Below are 15,995 nucleotides of genomic sequence, written 5' to 3'. Positions count from 1 at the left end.
GATCTTGGCTCACTGCAACCTCCACCTCCTGGGCTCAAGTGATTCTCCTGCCTCAGCCTCCTGAGTAGCTGGGATTACAGGCATGCACCACCACACCCAGCTAATTTTGTATCTTTAGTAGAGACGGGGTTTCACCATGTTGGTCAGGCTGGTCTCGAACTCCTGACCTCAGGTGATAGGGCTGCCTCAGCCTCCCAAAGTGCCGGGATTACAGGCGTGAGCCACCGTGCCCGGCCCATAATCTTTTTAAAAAAATTATTATTATTATTATTTTGAGACGAAGTCTCATTCTGTCACCCAGGCTGGGGTGCAGTGGTACAGTCTCGGCTCACTGCAACCTCCGCCTCCTGGGTTCAAGTGATTTTCCCACCTTAGCCTCCCGAGTACCTAGGACTACAGGCACATCACTGCACCCAGCTAATTTTTGTATTTTTTAGTAGAGACGGGTTTTCACCATGTTGGCCAGGCTGGTCTCAAACTCCTGACCTCGTGATCCACCTGCCCCAGCCTCCCAAAGTGCTGGAATTACAGGCATGAGTCACCGCACCCAGCCAAAAAAAATTATTTTAAAATAAATTATAGCTAAGAACTTCCTAGTCATGTGAGGTCTAGGGTAAAGGTTGAGTTTCCCTTCAGGGCATCCTCTCCTTGATCTTCAAGAACTTATGTCCCGTTAGGTTCCCCATTGATTTTTCCTGAATCCCTCATGACAGTCACAGTGGTCACAAATGTTTCTTCCATCCCTTTGCTTAGCTCCCATTGCTTTTGGGATATAGCTCAAAATGCTTACCATAGCTTATAACACTGTATGAGCTAGCCCATGCCCAACTCGCCAGCTTACCTCATGCCCATTTTTATCCATCTGCTTTAATTTGGTCGCTAATCTTCTCTCCCTTCCTAGAATGTGTGAGGGCATCTCCATCTTCAAGACTTCGACTGAGCTGTTCTTTCTGCCCCAAACTTTCCCTTCTCATGTTTTTCTTTCTTCAACTTGCTCTTCAGGTCTTAGCTGAATGTAATTATGCAGAGAGCCTTGTAATGTAATTATGTAGAGAGCGCTCCTTACACCTGATTGAAGGCAAGGGCATGTTCCTTGTTAGGATTTCTCAAATTATACTCTTTCTTGTTTACTTATGTAGTCATACAGGTAATTTTGTATTCAGCTCTGTTTCCGTTATCCATTGCTTCCTTAATAAACTACCCCAAAGCTTAGTGGCTTAAAAACAGCAATTTATCACTACCTCTCATGCTTCAGTGGGTTCACATGGCTAATCTGAGTGGCCCCTGCTTGGAGTCTGCTATGCAGCTGCAGTCATTGATGGATGGAGCCAGAGCCATGTGATGACTCAATTGGGCTGGACACACAAGATGGCTTCCTCATATGCCTGGCATCTCATTGCTCCTTGGCCTGTCTCTTTTTCTTTCTCTTACATTCCATATGATCTCTCTGTGTAGGTTGGCCTTTTCATAGCATGGTAGTCTCAGAGTGATCATATATAGTGAATGGCTCCCAAGAGGCAGGAAATGGAAACTTCCAGGCCAGGACTGACAGTGTGTCTCTTCTGCCATCTTCTGTTGGAGCAGTTACAGGTCCTGCCCAGGTTCAAGGAGTTGGATGGATTAGAGAAACAGACCCCATCTCCTAATGTGAGAATGGCAAAGTTGCAATGCAGAAGAGTATGAAGCAGAAAATATTACATGACCATCTTTGAAAGCTGCCCTACTTTTTCTGCTAGACCGTGCCCTTCATGAAGACAGGGTCCATGTCTATACTATATTGGCACCTAATAGGTGCTGATAATTTTTTAACAAATTCCTAACTGCAGGGAAAAGTCTTAGACAAATTGAAGATTTGCTCAGAAAACAAGTTTGAGTGAGTTCGATTTTTTGCCTCCTCAGAGGCCAGACTCTGTCCTCTACCTCCTCAACCCACACATCATAGAGAATTTGACACCACCCGGCCTGCTTTTATTTCACACTTTTGCCCCTCTTGTAGCACTCATTTGGGCATCTGTATTATGGCTCTTTTCTCTCCTATTCATTTTCGCAATAGCATTTCTCGACGGCATGCATTATGTTATTCAGGGTACTTAGTTTGGTGTTAGCCCATATAGTTAAAAACACAAGTAAGCCTTGATTGGAATTCCAGCTCTGTTCCCTCTTACATCTGTGACTTTCCCAAGTGAGCTAACTCCTCTAAGACTCATTTGCTTTTTCCTGCCTGTGAAATGGGTGTATTAATAGAAACAACTCAGCAGGGTTGCTATGAGTATTAAATGACAGGATAAAACATATACATCTCCTACCATATTGTATATTTAATTATTATTCATTTCCATTAACTCTTGGCTATGGTGTTATACTGATCTGGTAGTCACTTATTAGATATTTGTTGAATGAATAAATATTTTATAGTTTTCAAATAATCTCTTTAAAGGATATCCTATCCTATACTTGTTCAAGGTAAAATTGCAGTTTAAGTTTCCAAAGACATCATTCTTTTGCTAAAACCCTATTTGAAAAGTCTGTCATTGCAGGCCTTTACATTTCATCTTTTTTCTATGTACAAGAAGGCAGTGGAGCAGCTTTTTTCTCGCTTCACCTGTCAAAGTTGTTCTTTCTGGAGATTAAGCAGGTATGACGTGTGCTTTGACCAAACCCTTTGAGCTTAAGAAAATTGTGAGAAACTGAATAACTTCCTATTCCTCAATATTTCAGGTGATAAAAAGATACTAGAGCTGCTGTTTTGATGTATGAGAGATCGTAGCCAGTAGAGTAAAAACTTAGGTTTTGGAGGATAATTATTGTGTAGCTAGGTGTGTTTATATTATCAATCTCAAGAGGTAAGAGAAAACACAAAGTTGTAGAGAACATTTAGAAATTCTCCTGAAGACTTTGTAGGCCAGAGGTCATTAATTAGTAAGGAAGGTCTTGGTTTCTGTATTCATATCATAGTGGAAGTTCCCATTCTCAAATCTTAATTCAGAACAAATTAAATATTCCTACTTGTCAGAACCCTGACTTGTATCTAAATGTTCTAATGGACTAGCTGTAATATACTCTTTCACCCCAGGGAAAGATAGTCAAGGATTTATGTGAGAAAGCAAACTTCCTAATGGCTGCCTCCCTTTGTAAGCAGTAAAGCAGGTTATATCTTTGTATCTTGGATGTTCAGCTGGTAATATTTCATACCTTACTGTCCATACGTTTCCTGATAGTAATCAGTCCATGTTGTCGTTATCACACTTGCTTGCACTGTGGCTGGGCAGTTACTGCCTACCAAAACAGTAGCATTTCTTCCTGGAGATGAGAGTACTCGATTGAAAGGGAGAAAAGGGAGAACAAGACCCAGGTTTTGCCACATAGAAATCGATAGCGACAAACTTCAGTGTCATCTCATCTTGCTGGATGCCATCTTGATAGCACGACTGCTTTTCCATGTTAGTAATAGCACAACATCAGGTTAAGCTTCCTTCACAAGAGAGGGGATACATTGAGAAGTTTATTTTTACTGCCTAAAAAGCTACAAAGCCAGTTAGATACATGGAGGCGGTCAGCCTTGATCAAACCAGTGTTCTAGAAATTCCTTCAGTTTACCTAGTATGTTAATGCCCATTTTATTAAATCCATCTTTTTAAATGGATGTAAAAATATGACCAGCATAAATTCTTTTTTTTTTTTTTTTGAGACAAATTCTCACTCTCACCTAGGCAGGAGTGCAATGGCACTATCGCGGCTCACTGCAACCCCTACCTCCCAGGTTCAAGCAATTATCTTGCCTCAGCCTCCTGAGTAGCCGGGATTACAGGCATATGCCACCATGCCTGGCTAATTTTTGTATTTTCAATAGAGACGGAGTTTCACCATGTTGGCCAGGCTGGTCTCGAACTCCTGACCTCAGGTGATCCACCTGCCTCAGCCTCCCAAAGTGCTGAGATTACAGGAGTGAGCCACCATGCCTGGCCAATTGTTTAAAACAGAGTATTTAAGCAGAGATACAACCAAAGGACTGTGTGTGTCATTAAAATTGTACTACTTGCTGAGAAATGAATGGGAATTCATACAGCCAGGTCCTGATTCTCGCTCTGACTATAATTAACATATAATAATAGGTCATTGTTTCTCAAACTCGAGCACGTCCCAGAACTGCCTGAAGGGCATGGAAAATGCTGATTGCTGGGTGCCACACTAGATAATTTTCTGTAGTACTAAGAAGATAGTAAAACAGGATGATAATAAATATGCTAGGGTCCCAGATGCCATCAAGACAAGATTAAATGTGCAAGGATTTTATCAGCAGAAATTCCTTTGAAAGAAAATGGAAAAGCAGCCAGGAGAGGCTGGCCCAGCCATCAGACTGTGATGCAGGTCTGACTCTGAGTGAAGGAGAGGGGGAAGGAAGATCGGATGCCCCTACTCGGCTGGGAGCAGCCCAGGGGAAGCATAGCCTTGCCCCCAGTGCAGCCAGTCGTGCTGCCTGCAGTTCAGAGTGTGAGGTGCATTCTCAGGACCTTAGCAGTGAGACACTGTAGATGGGGTGGCCGGGGAGGGATTCCCTGAGGAGGCGACATTTGAGTGGAGACCCGAATGATGTAAATGAGTGAACCTTGTTGACTTGGGGCAAAATGAAAAGAGCAGGGGAAAAGCAAAGGAAGGAGAGAGCGCTGAGTGTTTCAGAGCAGAGTGAGCGAGAAGGACTGAGGAGAGGCGCTGAGAGTGAAGCTGGGTCCAGCTCTGAAAGGACTTGCAGGCCAAATCAGGAAGTTTGAATTCATTCTGGATAAAATGGTAAGCCTCTGAAAGGCTTTAAGCACCAGAACAATGAAATCGTAGACAAAGATAAGAGTACGCATTGTGGAAAAGGAAAACAGAGACTAGTTGGAGACTAATGGTATTAGTCTAGGTGTCTCCAAATTGCCTCCATTTGAATTACCTACTTTTTCTCCATGCCTCTGGGATCTTGAAGATATGGTGGCTGTCTTCTTATATCAGGGACATAACCACAGGTGCCCTACTTTCTTTTGCCCTGTAATGTATTTCAGGCAATTGATTGTCAAGTCCCTCTTTCGATTCATCTTGGCAGCTTTCACTCATCATATAACCCATGTCCCTATGCATGCCCTCTTTGAGTTTTAGCACCATACTGGCAGCTTTCATAGACTTTTACCATCACCTTCAAACCAGTTGAAGACTGATCCACCAATCTCATTTCTCTTTCTGTACATTGTCTCAGAGATAACAAGCAACTGATTTCTAAAAGACAAAGTAAAATAGGGCATCTGTTAATATATGGAGGTCACTTTTAGAGAAAAACAAATAAATGGAATTTGCCTAAATGTGATTAATAAGAATATTCTCTCATTGTGACAGTTCCTATGCTTCCTTTTGCCCACATTTTTCTCTCAGAAGCTTAGCATGTAAGAAAGTGGAATTATAAGTTTTGACTTGGAGTTGAAGGAGTGTAGACATCTGCTTCTTTTCTGAGCACTCTGGTCTGCCTTGATTGAGAGAGATCTTTGAGACTGGCTTTTTTGCTGTGCATTTTGATTGAGTTTTCAGCAGCACAGTGAGTATGTAAAATCATAGCCATGATGGCTGAAATTTGGAATTGGGGATGTCCCATTTCAAAGAAATGCCAGATCAAAAAGCACTGTTCCCAGGAAGGATGCGTACACACGCTTGTAAAATCACACACCCCTGAGGGCTTCTTACCTTCTTAGAGCTGTGAATTTTTCTGTTTTTGGGCATGTGCGGTGCTCCTGCTGTCCAGGAGAGGTTGGTGCTTATGCTTTAAGTAAAGTGCTGATTGCCCTGTCAGTCAGAGCATGGAGGAACTGGGAACTTCTGAGATTGATGCTTGACAGAATAATTAGAAAACCGTCACTTTCAGTAACCATTTGAGGTCTCCTAAAAGGAATGGGCTTGGGCCAGGTCTCTGCTGTCCAAATCCAGAGGTTAAATGTTCAGGAACACAAAACATAGTATGTCACAAGAGAAAATTGCTTCAAATGCACAGGAAGAGATGGCCCTCCAACTCCTAAACAATGATGCTCAATTGTCTGGGCGTTCACAGATGTGTTTCCTTAGCCCTGCTGCTCTTTTCATACCTCCTTGAGATTATTTCTCCCTCTGTCAGCTGGTTGCCTTGAAGTGAGGTTTGCAGACAGCTGGTGAGATGGCTTCCTCCTTGACCTTTTCACAGGATGACACTTGCTTTCTCTTTATTTCAAGATGGCCCCCGGCCCTGGCATAATCTCTGGTTACCAAAGCCAGGGCCTTTGCCATACAGCCCCAGTCAACTTGATTAGGACAGTATTTTCCAGGCTAACAGTATCTCAATTAAGTATAAGTGGGGTACTAACAGGAACTCTTGAGAGAGAACAGGAAAAGCATGGCCCCATAAACAAATTAATTCAAGAAAATATTTTATTTAGATATTCTTCTCCTTATTTAATAAGTAGATATAAATTAGGTAAGCATTTATAACAAAATATATGAAGATAAATGTTTGTTATTCTACATCCTTTGTCATAGTTTCCTTTATAAAAGATAAATTTTTGAAAGATTATAATTCTCTGTGTCTGTACATCTGTATGCATGTACAGATATTATTAACACTTCCAAGGCACCAGGGTTCCTTGGGCCATACTGAGAAATGCTGAACATCAGCCATCAGTGCCCTGCCCTGCTTTAAGACAGCCAGCAACAAGAATGGTAATAATGAGGAATTAACATTGATGAGGGTAGTCTGTGTGTTAGGCAATCTGCAGAATATTTTCTCTGTGTCAATGTATTTCTGTTTTAAAATCCAGAAAATTTTCAGTGACATTCAGCCACCTTGTTAAGAAGACAGTCTCAGAGAGGGGCTGTAATTACTTCATCCCCTATTTTCTTTAATTAAAGCAATCAAATGGCAGCAGCACACTGTCACACTCACCTCATAGGACTTGCTTTTTGTGCATTTTACCGCAGTTTCTGCTCACACACTTGATCCCTGAGTGGAAAAACACAAACTGTATTTTCTCTGTTTTCACACCACCACAGTCAACACAGAAGACTTCTGTGATCAAATGTGTGGGGGGTTTAACCCACCAGTAAGCAAGCAATCAATTCTGCAGCAGACACCAGCTGGGCATCGTCTAATTAAATTCAGTTCTGACACTCCACCTGGAGATAATCTCAGCTCCCACAGGTTGAGGGCTCAGTCCCACAAAACCGCTCCCACTTCCGATGCCGATTGCAAGCTCCAGGTTGTTTTACCTGTGTTTCTCACCAACCGGCTATGAATTGGGTTTCCCATGACCCCTTCCTTGGGTTCAATCCATTTGCTGGGGTGGCACACAAAACTCAGGTAAATACTAACTTATGCTTACTGGTTTATTATAAAGGATATTACAGAAGATACAGATAAAGAAATGCGTAGGGTGTGGTATGGGAAGGGGCTCAGAGCTTCTAGGCCGTTCCTGGGCATACTGCCCTGCAGAAACCTCCATGCATTCAGCTGTCCAGAAGCTCCTGAACCCCATCCTCTTGGACCTTTTATGGAGAGTCCATTGGATGGGCATGATTGACAGCCATGTTGAAATGTGACTAGACAAAAAGGGTATGATCTAATACTAGTAGACTGAGTGGGGACACCCAACAAGGCCTGTCTATACAGATGCTTCTTGGCCTCTCTGTGCAGCATTCCTTCGTCTCAGGTATGACACAGGACCCCTTCGGAAATGAGGGTCTAATGACCCATAATCAGAAAAGCGAGGGAAGATTAGAGTATATTTTTAGTTTCTAAAGCCTGCTGTGGGGAGAAAAAGGAGCAGGTGAAAGGAAGGCAGGAGAAGCTCAGAGAGAGAGAGAGAGATTGTTTTTTGAGGTTTGCTTCTGAGACCTAAAGTGCCCCAACATTATAACAAAAGGCTGTAACAGGGGCTGTGGGAGTTATGAGCTAGGAACTGTGGACAAAAACATACATACATATATATATATATATATGTAAAATAATACCACAATCCCCATTTCCTGCAAACTCAATTCTGAACTTCTGAGTCAGAGATTCAGAAGCTTGTATCATCCGGCCCCGCATGACCTTACCTCCCCTTGCTGGCATGATCTCCACCATCTGTTCCAGAGACCCTTCTCCCAGAATGTTCTTCCTCTCCCTCCTCACTTTGCCTGCCTGTTATCCCTGTCTCCTTGGAAATCTTCCCAGGTTCTGTGAACTGGTGGGGGATGGACCAGATCAGCTGTTCTCAGCTGGGGACCATGCTACCCCCCAGGGGACATTTGGCAATGTCTAGAGACATTTATTATTGTCATTTTGGAGTGGGTATGCTACTAGCATCTAGTAGGAAGAGGTCAGGGATGCTGTTCAACAGCACACAAACAGCTCACCATAACAAGGCATTTTCCAGCCAAAAATGATACTAGTGTCCAGGTTGGAGACCCCTAGATACTAGATGAAAATACTAGTACTAGTACTAGTACTAGATGGAAGGTCCTCCTTTTCTGATTGATCTCTGTTTTCCCAGTACCTGATACATAATATATGATTCCGAAAATATTAAATGCACAAACCCCTTCCCCCTCAAAATGCCATCTTTGTGCTGCTTCCAATACCGTTACTTGGAATTCGAATTACATTTTATGTTTTTACTTGCCAGAATACAAGAATCACTTAAATATATAATCTATACTTTCAAGACTTCAAGCAGATTTATGGAGTTGGCAACAGAAAATGAGAAATGAGTTGGCTTCAATGCACTGTTAATGTTGAGAACCCTGAGTATCATTTGGAGCGTTAAACTCATGCATGCTGTGGGTAAATTGTTAATGGTCGTATTTCAGTTTTCTTTATCTCAGAGCTTGGAAGAGAAATTTTAAAAGGCATTTTCTTAAAAACTCATGAAAAGAAAGAGCAGTCCCTTGTCATAGAGTTTTAAATCCTGCATGTAATTGGAATGTCTTTCAGCAGGAAAGGTATGAGTCATGAAAGTCTTGGGTCAGAGAGTACACTGGGCACTTGGGCAGAGTGAACCTGAGTGCTGACTCTGTAGTGCAGAGACATTAGACAAGTTATGGAACCTCTCTCCCTCCACTTCCCCTCCCCTTCTTTATATCTTATCAGATAAACCCCAGAGAATGCTCACTAGAATGTTTGCATTGCCTATATTTTCTCCAACTGGTAGTGTTGGGGATGACTTTTTACTCTCTTCTTTACTGTATAGTTTTAATTTTTCCTTCCCAGTGGGCATGTATTGTTTTTACTATCAGATCAAAATCACTGTTAAAGTATAGAGCGAGGATGAGAAGCTAGATTTCCTAAGTCCTTCTCTGGCCCTGTTAGGATTTTTATAATAAAAATCCTAACATTGGTTCAATTATTACAGTGAATTAAAGCACTCCGATAATTTGGACCTCAGTTTCCTCAGCTGTAAAATGGGATATTAATGACCTCATCAGGGGAGTGATTAACACCAGTGTGATCAAGAGGGCTTTGACGGAATTGCACTTCTGTTTCCCTCGTGAAGTGTATAACCTTAGAAAAGTCACTTCCCATCTCTGAAGTCAATGTCTTCATAAAATGGAGTTAATGAAAACCTCACAAAGTTGGTGTGAAGATTGATGAGAATAAGGTATTATAGCACTCAGCCCAGAATTTGGTGTTTAATAAATGACAGATACTGCTATTAATTTCTGCTCTCATTATTATTGTCACTTTTATTGTACTATCATGTGATTATTGTGTGAACCAGATTGTAACTTTTACATAGAAGTTTTTCAGATTTAAAGTGTTATTACCACTGTTATTATTCTTAGTTACAGTTCTACTACTGGAAATAATAAGACTTCAATCAGTAGTGATTTACTACCAAGACATTAATTGGTATAAGGCAGGGCCTACTGAGATATCCAATATCAATTTTTTTTTCTTCCTTAATAGTAGAATCTCAACAAAATGTCAATTCTATGATATTGTTCCACCTCCCTTTCAGCTGGGTAGAATCACGTCACTGCTTTCTGGCCAGTGATATGTAAACAGAAGTGTGATGTGGGACCTCTGGCAAGGCTGTGTTTAAGAAGCTGAAGCAGGTGGGAAGGGAGCCCTTTTCCCTGCTCCTCCCTGTTGCTTGGAATGACTTTACAATGGCAGGGGCTCCAGCAGCCCTCTTAGACTGAGAAATAACCTTAGAACGGTACCATTGCATGGTAGAGGAGACAAACCAAAGGCATCTGAGGTCCTGATGGACTCCTGGTAGCATCCTACCATCTCGGGCCTGTCTGCCACCAGTGTTCCTTTATGTAAGAGAATAAATCTTTGTATGTTTAAGTCCTTATATTTATTTCTTTGCTCCTAAGATCCAAATACACTTCTCAAGTAACTTAGTCTTGGTGCGAAGAGCTTTGGCATACTTTCTGTCATCTACCATGGAGTACTTCCAATAGTTCTGTTCTTCCCTGGTAAATTTCTTTTTCATTATATCACAAATAAACAAATTGACTCAAATTTAAACTTGACCCTTGAGCAAATCACCAAGCAAAAGCCTTCATAAAAAGAGTAAAGAAAGACACATGGGTGTTTTTCTTGACATGCATTTTTGGCTTGTTTTGAAGATGGAATAGTTTTAGGGAATGGGGTGATTGGCCTGGGAAGTAGATTTGCTGCCTTCCTGGTGTTTTCCTTCAAACAGATGGTGATAGCATGAATCTGGTGGGTTTTCTGTGTACATCGACTCCAGAAAGGTCATAGAGAATGTTTTTTCAGAATACAAAGAGCACTAAGTGTGTTTCCCTCTACTTAAATTTGCTTCGTCAAGCAGGCCATGTTAGCTTAAATAGTTGAGAATTTGGAAAACGTAAAAATGTGATAACAAATTCATATTAAAACACGCATACACAAAACAGCTGCCCTTTGAATGGTTCACTGGTCACCAAGATCAGAGGCAGGTCGAATTAAGAGCATTTGGATAATTGGCCTTCCATGTGAATAAATTAGAATAGATTAGATTTGATTGACCACATAACAATTTAAATCATAAAAAAGCCCCTTTTCTCTTTCCAGGCTACTTTGTTATATTGGGTCTCAAAGGTGATTAACCATGTGTTTTTCTTGTTGGAAGACTTTCCTAAACACAAATTAGCAGACTGAAAAGGAGATGGTGATATTTACATTTGCCATTTCTTTTTTAATTGAAAAACTCAAAGGACCATATGACAGACTGAGTTGTTTAATGATATTCCAGAAGGGCATCATACTTAGAGTGTTTTAATATGCATTCAGCCATCTCTTCCTGACTGGTGGGGTGGTTCCTGTTACTCAGATGGCCTGAGCAGTTGGGATGGGATGTTCTCAAGGTGCTTCTTGCCCCTCCGACCTTTGCTAGTGTGTATGATGTGATGTGTTGAAAACCACTGTGTAAACAATAAGCACCGGCTACTTATTTAGAGTCGTGGAATTTCAGAGCTGAAAAGAATCTTAGACGTTCAGTGAGTTATTCACTCTCTTTACTTTAGAGATGATGAGACACAGTCAGCAATAGGAAATGCCCCACCCTCAGGTGAGAAATGGAACTGCTCTGTGTTTGATAATATACAGAATTGTTCTTATGCAGTGAAGCCCTACCCCCTTGACTTATTGATAGGAGGCGTTATTCAAATCGGATAAATGCTTCTATAGAAGGATGATGTTATTAGTGCCTATTTCTTAGGGTTGTTGTGAGATTAAAATGAGTCAAATGTCTATAAAGCACTGTTTTGGTTATTATTTCTGCATGGCAAACCACCCCAAAACTTGATAGAACCATTTTATTTTCTTGTGATTCAGCAGTCTGGCCTGGGGTTAGGTAGGCCATTCTTCCACTGTTCTTGTCAGTGTTCACTCATGTGACTGCATTCAGCTGGCAGGTTCTGGGAAGGCAGGCCTCTTCCCTCATCTCCAGTTGTTGAAGGCCCCTCTGTCTCCATGTGATCTCTCCAAAGGGCCCCTTCAGCAAAGTAACCAGACTCCCTATGTGGCCCTTAAGCATCTGAGAGGGCAAAGGCAGAGACTCCCAAGCCTTCTCAAGGCGTTGGCCTGAAACTGGTTCAGCATCTCTGCTGCCACATTTTAGGGACTAAAGCAAGTCACAGACTCAGCCAGGATCCAAGGGGAAGGAACTATGCAAGGGCATTTATAAACGTCAGCATGGTTCATTATAGAACACCATTGTAATAGACTATCCCAAGCATGTACCACTGTGTCTCATGCATGGTAAAGGTCCCATAAATGTTATTGCTCTCTTGTAGTATAGTAGTAAGAGTAGTAGTAGCTGTTTTAGCAGTAAAAACAGCTAAAAAAAAAATAGCTGCTTTTGTTCTTTTGTTATAAGTAGATATAGATGGAAAACAATTTATATAGTTTTGAAAAATGAAATAATTTTATTTCTGTATCTCTTAGTTTAAATAACACCACTATCCACAGTTTTCCTGGGGCATCTTCTGTAAGTAGGAGGGGTAGAATAAATTCCTTTATTCAGTAATTCCCCAATAAGTTCTCCAATTCCCTAATTCAAGCAGGTCTGAGTTAGGGACAGAGATTCTGTACTTCTAATAATTGTAACATTGAGAATCATAAAATTGATATTATTCAAATTATAAAGTTAATTTCTGCACATTTTCCCCATGAAAATTGTTTTACATTTCCATGTATCACTTTAGAGCATGACATTTTTAGGAGAAGGAAATTAAAAATCTGTTCTTTTCTTTTGAACTGATTCCTCACCTGTTTCCAGATACATTTAATGCTGAAGATCTGGAGAACCATACTAGAGTCTACAAACTCAGAGGCACTGGTCTTTACCATTAGCAGCACCCAAAAATGGAGATTGGAGAGAGGAGGGACCATTCTTTCATTAAGAGCAAGTCATTAGATTGTCTTGTGGAGGATATTTGGGAAATGTTTGCTTGTGATGAGCCTTCCATGTCTGATGTGCATACAATGTTATTATATGACAACTTGAATGTTTTTCTTTTGGCAAAAGCTCTTTATCTAATTATAAAAATTATACATTCATAATTTAAAATTTTCAAAAACTACATAAAGGTGTAACAAAGAAAACGAAAATAACCTGGAGTTGTTTATGTCCACATTAATATTTTGGTGTATATCATTCCAGACTTCATTTTAATATTTTCCCCCTAAACATGTTTTTCTCTCTGGCAAATATGTGCATTTGCTTTTAAATATTCAGAAGTGAATGTCCTCAAGAAAGTTTCAAGTTTAGCTGTTTTGCTTGAGAGAGATACCGTGATGTATTTTTGCTAATATGTTTTAAACCTTGCATTATTTATAGTTTCTCCTTAGAAGCTTGAAATTAAAATTTCTTTTCTAACTGATTTTGATTCTTTCCTGTCTGGCTTACAATTGATTTCACCTCCCTGTGTTTCTAATGAAGCCTGAAATTACCATACCCTTATTTGAGTTGAATGTGTTTTTCCCTATGCCCTCACATACCATGGATCACAGGGCAACTCTGTTCCTATTATCAGCTACATCTTCCTTTACTATCTATATTCAATTCACTGTGTTCCAGTAAATCTTTGAATGAGGGCTTATACGGGGATTGAGTAGACAAACATGTTTTTCAGTTAGATTTGAGGAGCATTGATTTTCTCCATAGAGGGACCTATTTTTTCCTTTGGTTTTGCTGATATTCCCAAGACCTGCCTATGTTATAGCCCTTGCATATAATGGGCCATATATTTTTGGCCCAATTAATTTTTTATTTGACTGGTAATAAAGGGAGAGAGTCCTATGCAGTATAATTTAAGATATTCACGTATCAAGGGAGGAGGAAGGCCAGGCTGAATCCCCGAAGTCCCACCTCACTACCCAGACAGCAATCACATGATTCCAGGTTGAAAGGGATGCTGAAAAATATTATAAAATGGACATGCTGTTGAGATACTGCCACTAATGAAGAAAGAAGAATTAACACTTGGTATCCCAATAGTCTCTGCCTTATACCGATCAATATCATGGGAGTGAATCACCCCGATTGAGGTCCTACTACTTCCAGTGGTAGAATTAAATATAATAACAGTGGTAATAATACGTTAAATTTGAAGAGCCTTGGGCACAACAGTGCCCCTTACCCCACATATCCTTAGGGCAGGGTGAGGGAGGTAAAGACCTGGAATATTGTGGTGTTCTTGCTGGGATTGAAACACTGGGTAGTAGAACAAAATGGAAAGGCCTACCCTTTCAGATACCCATATTTGAAAATCTTTATTCCTCATGCTTTTTCACTTTCTCTGCCATATTCCCTAAGAAGATCTGTGTCCCATCGGTGTTTTTTTTTTTCCCTCCATCCAGTACCTAGAGCGCACAGTATAGTGAATTTTGATTATAGTGTTTGCGCTAACATTGAGAATTATAAAATTGAAATTATTTAAGTTAGAAAGTTAATTTCTGCATTCTCTCCCCATCAAAAGTATTTTACATTGCCAGTTTATATCACTTTCAAGCATTCCATTTTTAGGAGCAGGAAGAAATTTAAAATCTCCTCTTTTCCTCCAATCTGATTCTGGAAAGTAGGCTCCCTTTTTAGTCATGGGATTTAAACTAAGTTGGTTAGGCAAACATGAAAGATGCTTATGGTGATTTATGCCCCACATCACAAGTGTATGTCAAGAGTGAAATAACACCTGATGTGCAGGAGGATGGACCAGAAGACCCTCACTTACTCAAAGTGTGAGGAGGATGGGCCAGAGGCATCTACAATGTCCTTTTTGCCTTAATCCACAAAGCTCAGTTTCAAGTTATGGATTTGAAAATACTTGCTACAATTCAGGGAAAAATGGACTAAAATATATAGAGAAATAGAAAACTTGAAATAAGTAAATCTAAAACACTGAATATGATGAAGTAGACCCTAAGAACTACATGCAGTGTGTGAACTTTGAATGGATACTGCTTTGGGTATGTGTGTCTATAAAACATTCTTGGGTTAACTGGGAATATTTCACTGCAGGCTGCATATTAGATGATAATAAGGGAATTGTTCATTTTCTTTTTTTTTTTTTTTTTTTTTGAGACGAGTTTCACTGTCGCTCAGGCTGGAGTGCAGTGGTGCCATCTTGGCTCATGCAAGCTCTGCCTCCCAGGTTCACGCCATTCTCCTGCCTCAGCCTCCCAAGTAGCTGGGACCATAGGTGCCCACTACCATGCCCGGCTAATTTTTTGTATTTTTAGTAGAGACGGGGTTTCACTGTGTTAGCCAGGATGGTCTCCATCTCCTGACCTCGTGATCCACCCGCCTTGGCCTCCCAAAGTATTGGTATTACAGGCATGAGCCACTGCACCCGGCCCATTTTCTTACATGTTGCAATGTGATTAGGACAATGTTCCTATTTTTAGGAGATGCATTTGGGAGTGAAGTGTCATGAGATAGGCCACTCAGTATGAAATGCTTCAACAACTATCCGTCTATCTATATATGTATAGCTGCATATATCTGTATAGAGATAGATATAGAGAGGAAGAGAGGGAGAAAGCAAATATGGCAAATCATTAAATACTACGAAAGGTAGGTAGAGGGTACATGGGTAGGCTGTATAATTATTTCACCTTCTTTTTTTTATGTATTTGTTTTTCTTAGTTTGAAAGGTAAAAAAGTATTGCCTTGTAACCACCAGTGCAACCACAACCCTATCCTTTACTCTGTTCCTGGATCTCAAACCAATTTTTCATATTATTTATTCAACAATTACTCTATATACCAGCTACTGTTCCAAATCCTGGAGATATGTAAATGGGTAAGATGTCGTCCCTCGTCCCTGTACTTAAAGAGCTCATGATTTAGAATGTTTCTTTTGCAATTTTTGTGCAGCTCTGTCAACTTCTTACCCAATATTGGGAATGAACATAAACATTTACATCCACTTAGGCCTAAGAATATTTTAAGCAATTTATATTGATATAAGGCTGTCATCAGTCAACCTATTAATATCTAATTTTCTTG

General features: G+C 40.5%; 1 protein-coding gene across 3 annotated transcripts in view; it reads left to right on the top strand.

The window, feature by feature from the left end:
• The window catches only part of SUCLG2 (succinate-CoA ligase GDP-forming subunit beta), a 374,531-nt gene that overhangs the window by 199,241 nt on the left and 159,295 nt on the right, over positions 1–15,995 (top strand). The window contains exon 10 of one of the 3 annotated variants that reach the window (XM_058437146.1): positions 12,765–12,917. The exons of the other annotated variants lie outside the window; for them this stretch is intronic. Coding sequence (XP_058293129.1) covers positions 12,765–12,902 — 138 coding nt within the window. The 3' untranslated portion in view covers positions 12,903–12,917. Of the gene's footprint in view, positions 1–12,764; positions 12,918–15,995 lie in introns of those variants that run through there. 3 annotated transcript variants of the gene reach the window in all.

Source organism: Hylobates moloch, unplaced genomic scaffold, assembly GCF_009828535.3.
Source record: "Hylobates moloch isolate HMO894 unplaced genomic scaffold, HMol_V3 SCAFFOLD_4, whole genome shotgun sequence".
NCBI classification, from domain to species: domain Eukaryota; kingdom Metazoa; phylum Chordata; class Mammalia; order Primates; family Hylobatidae; genus Hylobates; species Hylobates moloch.
The sequence above is the reverse complement of the archived record's forward strand: the minus strand, read 5'-3'. Positions and strand labels throughout refer to the sequence as shown.